Source organism: Ursus maritimus, unplaced genomic scaffold (genome assembly GCF_017311325.1).
Source record: "Ursus maritimus isolate PB19 unplaced genomic scaffold, ASM1731132v1 scaffold_8, whole genome shotgun sequence".
In the NCBI taxonomy this organism is placed as follows: Eukaryota; Metazoa; Chordata; class Mammalia; order Carnivora; family Ursidae; genus Ursus; species Ursus maritimus.
Window position 1 is genome coordinate 21,407,154 of NW_024426996.1, and position 15,701 is coordinate 21,422,854.

At 42.1% G+C, this 15,701-nt stretch overlaps 1 protein-coding gene across 1 annotated transcript in view; it reads right to left on the reverse strand.

Annotated features, from left to right (window-relative positions):
• FRAS1 (Fraser extracellular matrix complex subunit 1) overlaps positions 1-15,701 on the reverse strand; it is a 416,963-nt gene that overhangs the window by 219,134 nt on the left and 182,128 nt on the right. Inside the window, exons 10-14 of the mRNA XM_040625321.1 lie at positions 14,866-14,955; positions 12,967-13,002; positions 11,381-11,528; positions 9,542-9,685; positions 8,134-8,268 (exon numbers count right to left, since the gene is read on the reverse strand). Of these exons, the coding sequence (XP_040481255.1) occupies positions 8,134-8,268; positions 9,542-9,685; positions 11,381-11,528; positions 12,967-13,002; positions 14,866-14,955 (553 nt within the window). The remainder of the gene's footprint in view (positions 1-8,133; positions 8,269-9,541; positions 9,686-11,380; positions 11,529-12,966; positions 13,003-14,865; positions 14,956-15,701) is intronic.

Here is a 15,701-nt window from a genome sequence, read left to right on the forward strand (position 1 = left end):
CAAATTACAACTTTTTCAAGAGAGCCACATATTAAAGTGTCAGAGGCTTCAAAGAATACACATATACCCTTGGACCCAGCAATCACAAGTCTAAGAATTTAACCTAATCAAATATATGTACCACAATTTCTATTAAAAATGTTTACATCATGGTTATTTATGATAATGGAAAAATTAGGAACAACCGTCAAACCGCAGAGGACTGGCTGAATGAATTCTCGCATAGCCCCAGATGGAAAGTTATAAAACAGCTTTAAAAAGATTTTGTAGAAGGATAATAAATAACGTGGGGAAAGCAGGCAATAAAGCTATATATAGAGTGTGATTTTACCTTTGAAAAATAGATAAATGTGTGTACGTCTGTGCACATAACACACAGACACACATACACAGTCATAAATTGGGAAGACTTTTACCAAAATACCGACAGTAGTAATTTGGGAGAGTCTGAGTCGGGATTTTTCGCTGATTTTTTTATTGTGCCTTGAATTTAACTGACTTTGTCAAATTATTTTTTGTAATACCCATGAATTCATTTCATACTTAGGGGAAAAAGAATTACTCAGAGGGGAAGGGGAAAAAAGTCTGTAGTCCTTTTCCTTAAGGCACATGCTAGGTAATAGCTAATTGATCTGTTAACCACATTTGTGATACAGCTGAATGATTTGCTCATCTTGGGTAACATATTTGAATTTTTAGCAGGGCCTTCCGTAGAGCTTGGACCAAAGGGATGACTTCGCAGCTGCCAGAGCTTTGACAGGTCCACGTGGACAGAGATTCCACAAGCAGGCTAGCTTCTCACTGGTCCAAAAGTCAGAGGATGATGGCAGATATGCAGCTCACGAGGAAGGTTCTTAAAGTTACCCTCTCTCTCTCCTGCCCCTCTACCTATACTTCTTTTTTTTTTTTTAAGATTTTATTAATTTACTTGAGAGAGCAAGAGAGAGACAGAGTGAGAGCTAGAGAGAGAAGCACAGAGGGAGAGGGAGAAGCAGACTCCCCGCTGAGCAGGGAGACCAACACAGGGCTCGATCCCAGGACCCCAAGACCACACCTGAGCGGAAGGCAGCTGCTTAACCGACTGAGCCACCCAGGCACCCCTCTCTACCTGTACTTCTAAATCTACAACACAAGTACAGCGCCAAAGTTTTCAAATGCCGTGACCGCCTCGGTCCAGCTCGATGAGCCAAACGAAACTCTCAGATTCCACTCATCCGCTGTGACCATTGGCAACCCACAGCTGCTAGGATGCCTGGTTTTGTTTGTTTCTTTTTCCTCAGCCCCTATTAATTAAATGGCTATTGATTTCTCCATAGATACCTTGAGTTAATTTGTCTACAGAAACTGAAAAGCCACAGGGACCACCAACCCAAACCCAGCTTTGGACGGGGAGAGTTCTCAGACTTCCTGGCTGCACTGGCAGAGCCTGCTCAGATCTCAACAGTGATAACACAGACGCGTTGTGGGCTCTGTGGGCCGCCTAACGAGGGAAGGGAAGATCGTGCTGGGAGAGTTAGGGTGGGGAATAGGAAAAAGGGAGAAAGAATGTATGTCATAGAGTCTAGCTAAACTAACTGCGAACCCTAGGAACTGGGCAGAAAGCCAGAAGACTTGTCACTAGTTTGTAATCCATAGCTAAAATATTTGGGGGTTCAGATTTGTCAGGAAGAATGGGATCTGTCTGGAAGATAAACTCCCTTGCATCTGTGGCATTTCTCGGCTGGTATGTGATACTTCTGTCTGTCGTTTGTCTTCTGGCACACACAGCAAGGGTCTGTAAGCAGCACAGGCAAATGCCAAACATAGCTGGTCTCAGGAGCTACGGCGAAGGTCCCAGGGGCAACGCCACCAGCTGCTTTGACTTTTTCTCCATTTAACCTTTACATGAACATCCAAAGCAGGAGAGCGCTTGGAATACCACTGTCACCTGTTTCACCGGGTCTAGTTCACTCAAGAAATGGACAGCAGAAGGGCAATCCTGTCGTCCTCCCTTCTGAAAGGCTTAAAACACTAGATGGGTACCACTCAAGTCCCAAGGATAATTGTTTTTCGGTCTTGTTTTGTTTTGTTTTATTTAAGAGTAACCCTTCCAGCACTGATAAGGCACTCTACTATCTTGAAGAGGAGAGAGATGAAGGGAAGAAAAAGAGAGGTGGGGAAAATCAAGATTCTGGAATTTTCCTGAGGCTACACCTAGCCAGGAATTGCTGACAACAAGTAAATAACAGAAGCTAAATGGAAGTTAGGTCACCTGTAAGTCAAAGTCTAGGCATGCCTGTACTCTCTTGTCCTTTCTCCTCCATGCAATGGTTTATTACATTTTTCTCAGTCAAAAATTATTCCAGAGGGCCTTAAATGTGCTTAGCACTACAGGGAATTCAGAAATATAAAACCTGTCCCTGCCTCAAGAATCAGTCACTTCCTGTAATACACCTTTTAAAACTGCCTTTTTAGCACTGATAGTGATGAATTCAGAGAGTGGTAACTATCTAAAATTTTCTGTGTACTTCTTTACTGACACTCTTCCCCCATTGAGAAAGTAAGTTCCTCAACCCCCAGGCAGTTTTCTGTCCATTCACTCTGTATCCCAGTTCCTGGTACATGAAAGAGACTCAACAAATATTCATTGCACGCACAGAAGGGAAGAGACAAGAATATCACTCGAAGCAATAAGTCCCCTTTACAAGACACTCAGCAATTAAGGGAGAGACCATAATTGCGATTGAATACCAGAGAGGGCTTGAACAATGCATACGATTTAAAGAGCGGAACAGAATGAGTGAAGACAGTGGTAGAATGTGCTGGGCCCCCAAACTGAAGAGGTGATCTGGCAACGAAATAGGGACTGACCCTCCAATTCTGGGGGATGTCGGAGGGGCCATGGTGGAGGTCAGCTTCACCGTAACTGTCCTGACAGAACAAGGGGGTGAGCGGTTCCTTGTCTTCTTGAGGATTCCAGAACAGCAGTTTCATAAAAGGCTTTGCCAAGAGCTCTGCTCTGGGCACAACCAGGCTGAGCTAAGCCACACGCTGGAACATAAAGCCAAGACCCATTAAGTCTTCACTGCCTTGGACCTGGCTCTAAGGGTGAGTGCTTCATTTCCACAAATGGCTGGGCTTCTCTGGTCAAACAAAATTCCAACAAATAATTAACTTTACGAGTTCCACTGTTCAAACTACAGCTTTTAAATCTCAGCTCGGTCAGCATCCTATATGTAAATTTTACAGGCTTAGTTTTCCTAAGTTTTCCCTCTAATTATACCATAATATTGGCTAAGAAACAAAATTCCAGACTCTCAACACTTAATCTGAGCATTTAAAAAAAAAATAAAAGGATTTTAACTTGTGATGAATACAGTAAACTGTTCTCTATATTTACTTCTTCATAACATACGAAAGTAGATTTGGTTTGAAATCCGATGCAAATGGCACAAAACTCTTTGTTTCGTAATGCAAGTGATTTGATTTTCATTCCCATAAATTGAAAAATAAAGGAACAGATTTGATGACAATAGCTGCCTTTTGCTGTCCACACACTATGGGCCAGGCATAATATATTTACGTTTTTCAAACATCTTTTCAAATGTTCATCATAATGGTTTAAAGTAGATGACATTATCCCCATTTTACAGTTGAGGAAATTGAGGCTCAAAGCAGTTAAATAACCTGTGTGAAGCCAGAGAGCAGTAAGTGGCAAGAACCAAAAGGATCCCCCCCTTCACACAAACCTGGAAAATGTTCAATTGCTCGATTCTTTAAGCTTCAAAATCTAAGACCACACAGCAGTTAGGTACAGCATAAACTGCAAGGATTGTGTGATTATTTTTTACCTCTCTGTAACCAGCAGCTTGATTGCAAGCTCACTTACAGGAAACTATGATAGAGTCTCATTTCTCTTCATACCCTTAGGACCTCAAGCAGTGGTCAAAGGAGAATGAGTGTAGGAGAGAGAGAAAGGAACGATGAGGAAGGACAATGAAAAGCAGAAATACAAGTCTTCTCACCCAGATGGAGGGCTTACTAAATGCCAGGCACCATCCTAAATGACATGTATGAATTTATTCATTTAATCCTTACAACCATGCTATATGGCAGACATTACCGTCGCTGCTTTACCCACAGGCAACTGAAGTGTGGAGTGTTAAAAAAAACAAATACTGTTTGTAGTGACAGAGCCAAGACTGGAATCCAGGTGGTTTGGCTCCCTAGCCTACAGTCTTAAACACTGTGTCACACTCCCTCCCATCTCTGGATCGGCAGAATGAAGGGAGAACTTGCCACAGAGTACGCACAGCTCCATCTCGGGCCTTTGTGAATACTGGAAGTTTGGATTGGACAAATCAAATACCAACTCACATATAAAAATGGGCTAGATTCTACTTTCATAACTCAAAGTTATAGTCTTATGAGCCACTTGTTTTAAACTAATCTTGCATGGTGTGTGTTAGCTTGGTTTTTTTAAACTTTTTTCTTATGGGCTCCTGTGTGTGGGATTCAGCAGGACCACCAGCATGAAACAGGGGCACGACAGGTAAGGAAGAATGTTTCCAGGGCATGGTGAGCTGAGTCTGGATGCAGACTTAGATTTCATAACAGGGTTTCTAGGAAGAGGCAATGGAACCACCACTTGGGTAGAGAGACCACAATAAATCCAGGACAAGTGGTACCCAAGAGCCATGCAGGAAAGGTGCAAGGCCATGTGGTAGATGAGGGAGGCAGGGAGCATCCATACCTGGGTCAAGCCTGACCATCAGGCTGGGTCGACTCAGGGACACGCTGTTAATTCCTGGAAATGGGTCACAACAGACAAGATAGAAGGAACCAGAGTAGAAGCCCAATCCAGAACCTGACGTCCACAGGGTCAAGAAGAGTGGGACAGGGTGGGTCAAAGGGATGTTGGACCGGATCCAGCTGGTGGCAGAGGAAGCCTAGCGGTTAAGGCAGAAGCTTGAGTGCTAGGTCTAAAAAATGAGTTCTGGTCACTGAAGGGGTGACTACTCTTTGGCCCTACCTGCTGTAGAGAAGAGGGAACTTCTATATTGCCTGTCTCCGACTTAGATTGTAGAAAGACTGGTGGTGTGGAGCCTTCAGGTGAAGTGATCAAAGCATCAAATTCCAAAGTTGGGGAAGGCAGAGGAAGTAAAGCAGTGACTGGTATGGGGGTGCATAATGTGGTCTGTGTTTACGACACTATTCAGTTTAATCAAGCACAAGAACGTAATAATAACATTAAGACATGCACACACACAAACACATTCGTCTGCCTCTGTGTGTATGGGTGTGTATACCACAAAACTCAAGGGAAAAGGGAAAATGATAAGGACTCCTGAGGATGCGATGCTCTGGCAGGACTCCCTGCCTTCTTTCAGCCCTCTGGGGTACCTGCCCCTACTCTGGCGTGGAAGAGCCACGTGCTTATGTGCCACTTGGCTCGGCCCCATATTTTTCTCCCGGCCCTATATTCAACACAGTGAGCATGAATATTAATCAGGTAATTTCCTGTAATTAGTTTCCTCAGCACAGTGCTCACTTTCTTTTGGTTTTGATGGGTCAATAAAGTGGCAAATTATGCCAGTCATAATATAAATGACCCTGCCAAGAGGAATCAATGCAGAAAAACCTGTTGTTACCATAAAATGGCAGGCTTCTTCTTGGAAAGTTTAGCCCGTGCTGGAAGAGCCCTGGTTGAGTGATCGACTTCCAAGGTCAATGGTGAAAAGCCACCAAAAATAGCACAAGCACAAATGTTGCAAAAAATTCCAATAATGAGAAAGCTTATTTGGAAAGCTTATTTGGGCTGTCTCAGCATTGAAACAGTATATGGAAATTGATCACAAGTTTAGCTTTAATTTTTAAGATCATTCTCTCTCTCTCTCTCTCCTTGCTCTCTTCTTTCTTCTCATTTTATGCATAAAAATGCAACCAGGCTGAACTAAAGCAAATTGGTTTAATTCCCTGGAGGGAGCATGAACAAATTTTCCCAGCAACTTTCTACCAGAGGCATTTGTGTATCGGTATGTGGATGGAATGTGGAAGCAGTCAGCTACGTAAACCAGTAATCAAATGAAACATTAGCCATTTCAAAGTGCCCGATAGCAGCATGAACATCACCCACTAAAACACCGGGCACAGGAGAAAGGAAAATGGCCCCTCGAAAGAAAGAAAAAAAAAAGTAAATACGTATGTGGGACGTGTGGCAGGGGGCGGAGGTGTTAGAGAGGGAAGAATAAAATCAAGGGGGAATTAATTCCCTTTTAAAGGCAAATCTGTCACAGGAGTGCTAGCAGGAGGTCTCTTTGATGGGCAGAAGAAAGGAGAAGAGACTACATTCAGTAACTTCATCAAATTGAAATTTTAGCAGTTTACCTAAATTGCCCAACCATTACACACTTAGGAAGGCGTTTGGATGTGCCCACTTTGAGCCCGTTCTAAAATAACAGGTAAACAGAACACGATAAGTAAGAAACATTAAGGGTTCTTTTATCTTTTATGGCTGAGCCTCCTATTGAAACACTGGTCCTTCAAGATCCCCGAACAGCAGTACGTTCCTTCATTCATCAAACACTTGTTCAACAAACGCTGAACACTTTGTGCAGCCCTTGACGTTGGGGACACAGCCTTGACGTTTTTACAGGTTGCAAAGAGCCCCCAAGCCAGACTCAGAAGCAAGCATGTCTTCTATTCTATATTGTAACCGGCTCCAGGGTGGGCCCTGCTGTCCTCCTATCTGTACGATATAAACAGGCTGTTGTTTCCCTTCGACGTGGTTTCCGTAAGCCCATGGGTGCTGCTTCTGCCCACACCTGGAACAGAGGAGGCCAGCAGACTTCACGTAGGACCTTCCATGCCACAGGCTGGCAGGACGAGCACTCTACCCCACTGGTACACGTGGAGCACTGGGGCTGGCAGGCTGGCTCCGGGCAAGGGTGGGAGAAAGAAAAAGGGCAGCTCTGATTAGCTCAAAGACGCCACCCCAGTGCCAGTCTCGGGGGCTCTGGAGACACCGAGAACAAGAAAGGCAGGGAAGTCACTTCCCTAGCCGTCCCTTACATAGCACCCATCTCATGCCAGGCTCTGCATGAAGCGCTTTCTGCGTATGAACGCATTTAATCTTCACATTTAGCCCGCAGAGCCAGTAAATACCATGTACTTACTCTCTTTTACTATATTCCCTCCAAACAAACCTCCTGAAAATCTAACCAAGGGCATAAAAGAGAGAAACATTATGAGCTGACCCTTAGACCCTCCACCTTCAATTCCCATCATGTCTCTGCACCCTGTCCCGCTCAGCTGCAGAGTCTAGCTACCATAGTTCCTCCTGTGACATCCAAGACCCTCCCTCTGGCCAGTCTGCCTTTTCAGTTTTGCCTGTCCCTGTGCATCCTGCCTCAGGTTCTGAGCACACCTGATTCTGTCTCCTGCAGACAAGCTTAGCACTCTGCCCTTTGTCTTTGCTTCCACCATTGCCCCGACTCCTATTCCTGCATTTAAAAAATTCTTTATACATTTACTTTTTTACTTATACTCATGAGTAGGATCAGTACTAAAAACTTGTCCAGTATAAGCAACAAATTACACTAAGACCACTCTGACTTCCAAAGACAACAATAATATTAAGAACTTCAACTAGTTCTTAACTCAGACATATAAAGCTACTAAAGGATACAGATACTAAAGAAAGCGTAAATGTAAATGCCATCATCTGTTTTGCTTATCCAAGTTTCTTACCATGATGTCACTGTTTCTCCCTCTCTCTTCAGGTAGAAATAAAGTTTTGAAAAAATAAAGATATATTTCTCCCTTCGTTTTCATTTAACCATTGTATACTTATTTACACGAGGAAGGAATCTAACTTATGACACAATGACCATCCTGAACTGAATTAAGAACTGTTCCAGGGCCCCCAGGCATGTGCAGAAGGACTTCAAGAAATCTTACCACACACGCACACATCACTAAAGCACTAATAAGGTTATAAAAACATGTGTCATCTCTCTCATCCATGATTCTTGGCCCATCAGGAGTCTCGCTCAGAGTTTCTTCTCAATGCTTGAAAAACTGTTCCCAGGTCCTGCCGGCCCCAGATCTCTTGGAGGTGGGGGTGGCTTTCTCGGTGGCCGGGCCAGGGATTACCTGCACAGGAGTGGCGGTCTTGGTAGAAGCCGTCCCCGCAGGTGGACACACACTGGCCGTGACGCATCAGTAGGGGAGGCTGGCAGGACGAGCACTCTAGCCCACTGGTACACGTGGAGCACTGGGGCTGGCAGGCTGGCTCCGGGAAAGGGTGGGAGAAAGAAAAAGGGCAGCTCTAATTAGCTCAAAGACGCCACCCCAGTGCCAGTTCTTACATAGCCCAATTCGGGGGCTCTGGAGACACCGAGAACAAGAAGGGCAGGGAAGTGACTTCCCTAGCCGTCCCTTACATAGCACCCATTTCATGCCAGGCTCTGCATGAAGCGCCTTCTGCGTATGAACGCATTTAATCCTCACAACAACCCTCCAGGCAGATATCATTAACCCCCACTTTTCACACGAGGAACAAGCTCCCAGAGGTTAAGTCACTTGCCCAAGGTCACATGAACCTGGCATTTGAAGCCAGGAAGTTCGGCTCCCGAGTCTGCTCCTCTTTTCCAGTGCCCCCAATATCTTTCTCCTTCAACCATTTCCTAAGAATATCCCTTGTCTCTTTTCTTTCACAACCCATGGCAGAGATAGAAATAACTTTCAAAAAGCTAAAGATTAGGCATCAGGAAAGGAAGTAGAGAGAAGCTTCATTGAGGCTTGACAATATCCTAGAAATTATTCTAGACACGTCACATGTATTAACACACTCAATCCTCAGAAGAACCGTCTGAGGAAGGTACTAGTCAGTATTATTTCACTTTACAGGTAAGAATATTTAGGCACAGAGAGGTTAAATACAGCCAGGGTATAAACCAATACACTCTTACATGGATAATTAGCTCCATGAGTCAGACATAGGGAAAAAGTAATGATGATCTGGCCTAAACAAGCCAAATTCTGCCAGGTAAGATCTCCTTCTCAGATGCATAAGTACTCTGAAAATTGACATGAATTGACAGAAACTCACAGGAGATAAGCTCTACTACCGATTATCTGTGTGATATTGAGTAAGCCAGTTGATTTCTCTGGCCCCCACGTTCCCCACTTGCAAAATGAGAAAGTTCTAGTAAGGGATCTCAAATGCACATGTCAATTCTAAAGCTCTATCCTGGATTAACTGAGTGTTGTAATAAATGGCACCAAGAATACCAGCAATATCACTATCTTTGAACGTCTTCAAAAAATGAAAAATCCCATCACAACCACCTAGTAACATCATCTATCTCTCAGTAAGCACCAAAACACCTGTGAAATGTTAGAAGGAAGAGACTTGTAGGTAGAGATGCCAAGTAACCTATGGATGATGTTACTACCATTTAATGGTTTTTGGAAGTTGCACATTTCCTGCATGCATGGACCCCCTCCTTGACAACAGTGAGCCTCAGTCCACCTCTGGGCTGTCTGCCCAGAGCCATACCTAAACAGAGGGCACCAGCTTGGTAAAATCCCAGACCACAACTATGTACACATTGTCCATTCCGCAGCAACTTTGTGGGGTCCTGACAGAGGTCACAGTGCTCCGGAGATCGAGAGCAGGTCAAGCAGTCTGGGTGGCAATGAACTACAATCAAGGACAAAGAAGAGGAGAATTTAGTAAAGACCATATGATTTCTCTTACATTGTTCCAAAAACGAATCTACAGAGTTTATGCAGTTATATAGAATATGAAGAACAGAAAACTCTGGAACTTAGGTATGAAAAAGGCCCCAAAATAGCAAAAGTGATTTCAATGCAAGATATCAAAGAACCTCTCTTCGTCTGAAATATTATTACTGTCTCTGGTAGCTCCAAATTGAAGCACTAAAAACATGACTGAATGGCCCTAATAATGCTTCTACCTGCTGGAATGCCTCTACAAACAGGAATTATCAGCTCCGTAATATATGATTTAAACGAATTCAATAATTTATGATTTCTTAGATGTTCTTCTTAAGCTTTGGCATGCATAGAAAGTTAAGAGAAAACACAATTTTTAAAAAAGTTATTTTCTCGAAAAAAGCTTTCTTCTTTTTTCTAAAAAAAAAAAAAAAAAGCTTTCTTCTTTCTCTCCAAAATTCAAATCTCATTCCCAACAATTGGGATTATCATTGAATGCAGCTGCAATTGTCAGCAAAGGACTTCTTTCAGGTTTTGAAGTTGTCAAGGACCTGATTTTCAGGGTATGGTACATTTTCATATGCTAAATATTTGTTTTGGAAAGCCCAGGGAGCCACTTTGGTGAAGGTAAGATAATTAAACCATAAAGTTGCTTTGCTTTTCCCATGATAAGCTCTTCATAGAAACACTGTGATTAGCTAAAATAAGTTGAGTCCAACAAAAGCAGCCGCCAATATGAAAAATTGCGACCCACAGATGAAAACAATTAATTATGAAATACGAATGGAAGAAAATGCCACTTTTCCAAGAGAGACTCAGCTTATAGGCAAATGACTGCACAGCCAGAGCAGCGCCAGTGCTTGCCAACAATTATTAACTGAAACTAATTCAACCCCAGGTGATTCGAAAGCAGAGTTGCAGAACAAGTAGATAAAATTTTCTTTTGGAAGAAATTAATGAGTCTTTAAACTTCAAAAACGCATTTGAGAACTCCAAAAGGAACCATCTGTTTAATAGCTCACCTTAAAAAAAAATGGACACCTGTAACAAACTTTCAGAAATTGTTCTTATAGCTTCAACAATGGAACAGTCCTAATACATATATTTGCCTTTACAAGTTTCCAAACTTTGTGTTATTTGATATCCATAATAATTTTTTCAAGGTAGAAATAAGGCACATTTTACCAACGAGGCAATTAAGATTTAGAGAGGGTCAATGACTTGTCCAAGATCACATACCCATAATCTGCTGAGTTTGGCAAATATATAGACAAAGATTTAGTAACATCATTTGTCAGAAAAATTTAGCAAGGAACTAACCAACCAACCAACCAACCCAGTAGGTGATTAAAAAAAAAAAAAAAAAGCAAGAAGGGAAAAAGAAGATCTCTCAAAATTTTTTGACAGTAAAAATATCTCGGCAGAGGAGCGCCTGGGTGGCACAGTGGTTAAGCGTCTGCCTTCGGCTCAGGGCGTGATCCCGGCGTTCCGGGATTGAGCCCCGCATCAGGCTCCTCCGCTAGGAGCCTGCTTCTTCCTCTCCCACTCCCCCTGCTTGTGTTCCCTCTCTCGCTGGCTGTCTCTCTCTCTGTCGAATAAATAAATAAAATCTTTAAAAAAAAAAAATATCTCGGCAGAAATGAATCAGACACGGACCCACCTGACGTACAATCTGGACAGCACCGTCCCTTCACCACCTGGGCTAGCGTGGCCACTGGACACGGTGAGCAAGAGGGCTCGTAGCAAGTGACCTGAGAGCCCCGGCACTCACACACCTTGCAAGGGCCATCCTCCCACTTCTCCCCCTCCTGTGCGAAACAGTAAAGAATGACGCTATCAGAATTGCAAAAGTTCAGAAGACGGTTTGCTGGTGGAGAACTCAGAATTTCCATAAGGGACAAACTGAAGGTCCTGCTCACTACCATGCAAACCTAACTGAAACAGGACAGTAATTGACGAGTTATAAATTAAAAAGGAAAATATTTCTCCTTCTTTGTTTATAATTGATTTATTTTAACGTAGAACCCAGGCAGACAGATAAACTGCGAAAGCATTCTGGGGCTCCTGGAATAAGCAAGTAGCCTATAACACTTGTTTTCAGTCTATCTCACCAAAGAACACCAGAGGGGATTACTATGTACCTAAATCTATCTCACCAAAGAACACCAGAGGGGATTACTATGTACCTAGTGATTAGCAGGTAGATTACACACAATCTCTATAATAACAGTGGGAAGCTGGTTACAGCCCTGAATTTCCTTACGGTTACTCCAGTAAGAGTAACAGTAGAGTCATTATAGTCTTAAAATGACAGCTCTTGCATGACCACTTTTAGTGGGCGGTAGATGTGCCATGGGCTTTCTCATGTTAAAATATTCCTTTCAGCCAAGCAAATTATGGTAATAAACATTAGTACTTTGATGGAGAATTCAAAGTGAATTATAAAGAGCAATTCCTTTTTGCTCACTATCCATCCCACTCACCCTGGAGATAGGAAAGAGACAAAGGTTCCTACCAGAATGTTTTGGGGTGAGGAAGGAGGTAAAATGGGGGAAAATATTAGAGCATATTATAATATAAATATTTGATAAAATATTTATTAGCCAACTGATGTTGAACATCCCAAACGATTAATGTGGCCATAGTTAGCAAAAATCAATGACAATGTTAGCAAAATCAGGACTATTATCTTGAGAACGCAGAAGGGCTTTTCTTCCATTTCAAGGCAGACTAGATTCCCAGCCCCCTTATTCTATAGCTTCCAAAATATAAGCTTGTTTCTGTGAACAAACGTGCTTGCACTTTCCCTTAAAAAGAAACCATACAATGTTGTCTGGCAAAAAACCTTGAAAGAATGAACACTCAGCTTTGTTTTGGGGAACTAATACTCCCAAACCCCAAAAGCTCTCACTGTTTTGAGGAACATGAAATTGCACTGATGGTTAAACTGAATTTTCTAGGCCAGAAACAATCAGGAGAAAATCATCACAAAAAAGGGAAAGGTACGTGTAGGAACTTGTAGTGGGAGAAGTATTAATTATCAATTGGGGGGGGGGAAATAGGGTAAAGGAAGAAGCAAAAGTTTCAATGAGTCAAAGTCTTAGTTATCATTAACTGGACCACGGTGCTATCAAGCATGACTGTCAGAAATACTACAACATTAAGGTTCGCCAGGACAGTTTATGCAGATCGTTGCTTAGAACAATTCTATCAATATCTGTGTACAAGTCAAAAATCTATACTTACTGGAATACGCTTAACTTCACTTGCATTTGAGGATATCTAGGAACAAAGAGAAATGTATTTATTATACCACTAAAAACACCATTAGGCTGATCTATTTATTTTCTCATTTAAGACTTATCCATTTTGCCCAAGTAACATGCAACTTCATTCGTTATGAATAGAAAAAAAAATCTATATATGTCAAAAAACAAGAAAAGCATATGATAGGAGGTGAAGACAACATGCCGCGGAAATATTTTTTGAATTCTTATTCTCACTTTGTGCTTAAGCACTTGACTTCGATTTGCTTCAACATGAAGGACTTCATAGTCAAGAGATCTAAGCCTGTAGGGGCAAACTCTTCAGTCTCGTAAGGTACCACAGCATTATTCACGGGGATTTAGACCCATTTAAAACAACTTGCTTTTCTTTAATTACACCTGGCTTAATTTACCTCAAAAACAGGTAGGAAAATTGATACTATGATTGAGAAAATAGAAATTCAACATTTATAGGCAGACTTTAATCTCCTACATTCTTAAGAAACAAGGATGACTAAGTTATAAACCACTTATGAAACAATGCCAACAGCATAATAACGATGCCATTTTTTTAGCTTCTTTTTTTTTTGAAATGTGCCAGGCACGGTTCTTTACAGGTATTATCTCAATCGCCCCATAAAGTAAGTACTATTGTTATCCCTTCTTCACAGATGAGGATTAAGTAACTTGTCCAAGGTTATAGACCATATGTGGCAAAGTAGATATTTGAACTTAAAACCTGCACTGTTAACCCTACATAGCGCTCTCTCCCCTGCATATACAGGTTGACAGATGCAATTTTCCCAAATCACGAAGAAAAAGTACGTAGGGATCAAAGGACTTAATCCCAATTCTTATCATCTTGCTCTGATTGGTCAATGAAGCAGTTGTCTTGATGTTCAACTGGCCTATTTTTTAGAACACAATTTATCAAAACTCCATGTGGAAAATACGGGCTATATAGATAGAGCAAATTTGAAGAAATTACGATAAATATTTTTTCCTTTGGGTACGTAATTTTTAAAAGTGCAGACTTAGAAATAAAACCTTAGCAAATGAAATTTTGGGCCCCTCAAAATCCTTTCAATTCTACCCACAAGATAAATCAAGAGCCTGATCACTTTCTATCACTTCCTCCCCAGACCAAAACACCATCACCACCTCTGGACTACTGTTGAAGACCTTCCAAGCAGACCACCAACTTCCAGTCTCGCCCCCTTCCGTCACTTGCCTGCAGAGTGGCCCAAGAGACCCTTTCACAAGTAAGCCGGATCATAGCACAGCCGCTCAAAGCTCACACAGCGCCTGTGTGTGTCAGGGTAAAACCTCGGCGTCCAGGCTACCTAGAGACCTACCGTCGAATCCTTTCCCCCTCATTCACTTGGTGCCAGCCATATTCACTTTCTTTGTTGTTGAACACAGCACACACACCTCTATTTCAGTCCTTTGCATTTGCTGGCCTGTCTCCCTAGCACATTTTCTCTCCCCGGTCTCCATGGGGCTTGCTCCCTCACTTCTTTTAGGTTTTGCTCAAATTTCTCCACATGAGAGACTTCCCCAACCACCTTATGTAAAAAAGCACTCCCCTCCCCCCAGTGACTCTCTAGCTGCTCTGTTCTCTGTGCGGTACTTGCCACCCCCTGATGTGGGCAGGCTTCTGTCCTCTGTGTCCCCACACCAGAGCATAAGCTCACCACCAGAACAGGGACTCTGTTTGCTTTTTGCTTCTGTGTCTCTAGTACCTGGCACACAGAAGACAGGCAATCCCATCTGTTGAACAAATGAATGGTTAAAAGATATGAGAAGGTAATGGCCCCTCATTAAACTAATTTTGAATTATTAATTTTTAATCGTCTCCAGTCATTAGGCTGATACTCACAAATTCTGCATTTTCTTCATGAACACAGTATCCATTCTTTGAAATGCATTCAGGGCAGCATTTTCCATCTAAGTGAATTAATTCTTCACCCTGTAGAAGCAAGGATTGCAGAGGCACATATCAAATTACCATCTCTAGGTAGCAGTGCAAAATTGCAAAACAGCTGGATTCCCTGACTGGAATGAAAAACCGTAGCACACCCTTGGCTTTGGCCCCCTGCCTATTCCCTTTTCCCGTGTTGTCTTCCCATGGACAATCTTGGCCATGCAGCTCACCCCTCCAAATGCTTTTTCATACCAGCTCTTGTGATACTTGTGCACAGATCCCTCCATCGATCCCCACCCATGACCAGGAGCTCATGTGAATCAGAATGGCCAAGATTGTTAATTGTTGTAGTCTTGGAAAGTTACCATTTCAGAAAAGGATCAGGCTATCTTAAATCTACAAGGTTTGAAATTGTGATTTGGTTTCATTAACAGTGTTCAAATCAAACCAACCCTTTTCCTTGAATACAAAATCAGATACATGCCTTTCTGCACAGATGTAGTCTCAGGCATAAATTAAACAGCAGAAAACTAATTTTTATTCAATATTCTGAAACTGTTATCCAACTCACATAATCACTATTTTTTAAATTAATTATAAGAAGAAGGAAAAAAAGGTCACACTGAGAAGGTAGACGCTTAACTTCTAAAGTCTTATTATTTTAACTTCCCAATATTAATAATTTCATCATTTTTATTTCTATTATAAAATAACAATGCTTACTATAAAAAATTAAATAATTATAAATTCTATTACTTAGAAAGTATAATTCCACTGCAAGCCAACCTCCC